Source organism: Chlorocebus sabaeus, chromosome 3 (assembly GCF_047675955.1).
Source record: "Chlorocebus sabaeus isolate Y175 chromosome 3, mChlSab1.0.hap1, whole genome shotgun sequence".
NCBI lineage: Eukaryota > Metazoa > Chordata > Mammalia > Primates > Cercopithecidae > Chlorocebus > Chlorocebus sabaeus.
In genome coordinates, this window is record NC_132906.1 from 37,396,575 (window position 1) to 37,398,905 (window position 2,331).

Sequence of the window (2,331 nt, forward strand, 5' to 3'; positions counted from 1 at the left end):
GTCTTATTTTCTACCGGCTGATATTGTGGACACTGTATTTGGATTTTCATTGCCATGACAGAGACTCTCATCTTTTTCTATTTGATCTTCTTTTGGAGTTTGTACTTGTTTAACCTGCATTTGAGGTTGTAAAGTTACAGGCATCTGAGCTGCTGTAAGAGTAGATGGCCATCGTGGTTTAGACTCTGATGGCTCTGCTAATTCTGGACCTTTTTCTTCTAATTTTAACGTTTCAAGATATATCACCTCCTGTAATTGATTATCGTCAACATTTTGCATTGACCGAGCCGTTACCAGCTCTGCTACACATTTACAATGTGAACTTTCCGTTCCTTTCCGGGATTCTATCCCTGCCTCTTTTTCACAATCTACTGCACAGCTTTCAGGGACATCAGAAACTGAAACACTATCTTCTTCTGTTTGAAACGGCTCTAAAGCTACTTTAATAATGACCCAATCATTCCATACTGTAAGTGGGATGATTTTACCTTCCCTACTTGCTTGTTTTAATTCTTTGCCAATTTTTTCCCAGTCTTTTAGATCTAAAGTTCCCTGTTCCGGAAACCATGGGCAAAACTGTTCTATTGTTTGAAATAGCGTAATTAGATTTTTGGTAGAGACTTTAACTCCCCCTCTTTTTAAGAGAATTTTAATAAAGCTGCGATAAGAGGCTTGCCCCATTGTTACCCTAGGTTCTTCCGAGCTCACAAGCTTACTGCAAGGCTGATTGTAGACGTACTCGGGAGTCTCTCATCGACTTCTCCTCAATGACCATGCTCAAGCGTACCTTCACCTTAGAGAAAAGCACCCATGTTGGGCACCAGATGAAGGGGTGGCCTACCCCTCCACACCTGTGGGCGTTTCTGTTAGGTGGAATGAGAGACTTGAGAAAAGAAATGAGACACAGAGACAAAGTATAGAGAAAGAAAAAGTGGGCCCAGGGGACTGGCACTAAGCATACAGAGGACCCACGCCGGCATCGGTCTCTGAGTGCTGAGTGCCAGTCCCCTGGGCCCACTTTTTCTTTCTCTATACTTTGTCTCTGTATCTCATTTCTTTTCTCAAGTCTCTCGTTCCACCTAACGAGAAACGCTGACAGGTGTGGAGGGGCAGGCCACCCCTTCATCTGATGCCCAATGTGGGGCAGCACCCGCTGGTCTAAATCAGGGAGGGGTTGTTCAGTCCTTGCAGGCTTCATGAGATTGATTCCTGACTACTTTGCTGTGAATTGCACAACTCAGACAGTAACGTAGCTTCACATACAGCTTGGGAAGCACATAGGCATAGAAGACGCTCGCTTCAGAAATGTCCCTGACTGCTGCGGCCTCCACTATGTTTCGAATGATGAATTTCTTAATGGTTTTGTCCTTGGGCATGCATCGGGCACAGTTAGTGCAGCGAATAGGCTGCACTTGGCTGCGGCCCTTTTTGGCACAACCGTTGTTCCTTCTTTTCTTTGTCATCTTGGACGTACGGACCAAAGAGAGGCCAAGGTTAAGTTTGAAGAGAGATACAAGACAGGCAAGGACAAGGTTGGGATTAGGGTCACAGATTAACAGCATCTCAAATACAGAACAAAATGGATTCTCTTATGTCTACTTCTTTCTGTATAGACACAGTAGCAGTCTGATCTCTTTCTTTTCCCCACAAATATGGACACTCAAACTGGAAATAAAGTAACAGGAAACAGAGGAGAGATAAATCTTCCTATCCCTAGAGGTGCATTTCCTCTCCCTTTTGATAATTTAGCAGAGCTGGCTCAGGAGACTTGAGTTGCCTCGAGGGAAGAACAGGCTGATATCAGCCACTGTGTCTCCAGGAGTCTCCCTTTCTAAAAAGGCTCCTTCCAGACTAGGGAGCTTCCACTCTTAAATACACACCTAGATGCTCCTGGCCCTCTGCATAAATACAGAGGGCAAGACGTTTCCCTCCGACACATGAGCCTCTGTGCACTATGAGCCATCCATGCTCCCTAAGTTGTGGGTCTATAAGATTTGGGGAAATATGCCTGTGCTCTACTTTTTTCTGCTAGTAAATTTCCTCCCCAAAACCCTGTGTTAAATCTAGTCTGCTTTGCTAGTGACGTTGTCCATGATTGCTTTGCACAACAGGAATAGAAGCCAACAATTTATTATGCCAAATGATATTCATCTGAGGAATGAAAAGTGGATTACATTTATAAACTTGATTAACATCATAGGTCACATAAAAAGGATAAATAAGAAAAATTATATTATCCCTTTAATGGGATGGTAAAAAGCATTTGATAAAATATTATGCCCATTTATATTTTAAAACCCTTTAAAAAGGACAAGAAAGATGGGCTCAGAG

At 43.1% G+C, this 2,331-nt stretch overlaps 1 protein-coding gene across 1 annotated transcript; it reads right to left on the reverse strand.

The window, feature by feature from the left end:
* Positions 1-1,163: 1,163 nt before the first annotated feature.
* LOC103214556 (small ribosomal subunit protein eS26-like) lies at positions 1,164-2,113 on the reverse strand. The gene has a single exon (XM_037986949.2). It carries the CDS (start codon positions 1,560-1,562, stop codon positions 1,179-1,181), a length of 384 nt encoding a protein of 127 aa, XP_037842877.1. The 5' UTR covers positions 1,563-2,113; the 3' UTR covers positions 1,164-1,178.
* Positions 2,114-2,331: the final 218 nt, after the last annotated feature.

Coding starts and splice junctions, on each gene's coding strand:
- LOC103214556 (XM_037986949.2), bottom strand. CDS start 1,562: ATGCTGTTAATCTGTGACCCTAATCCCAACCTTGTCCTTGCCTGTCTT.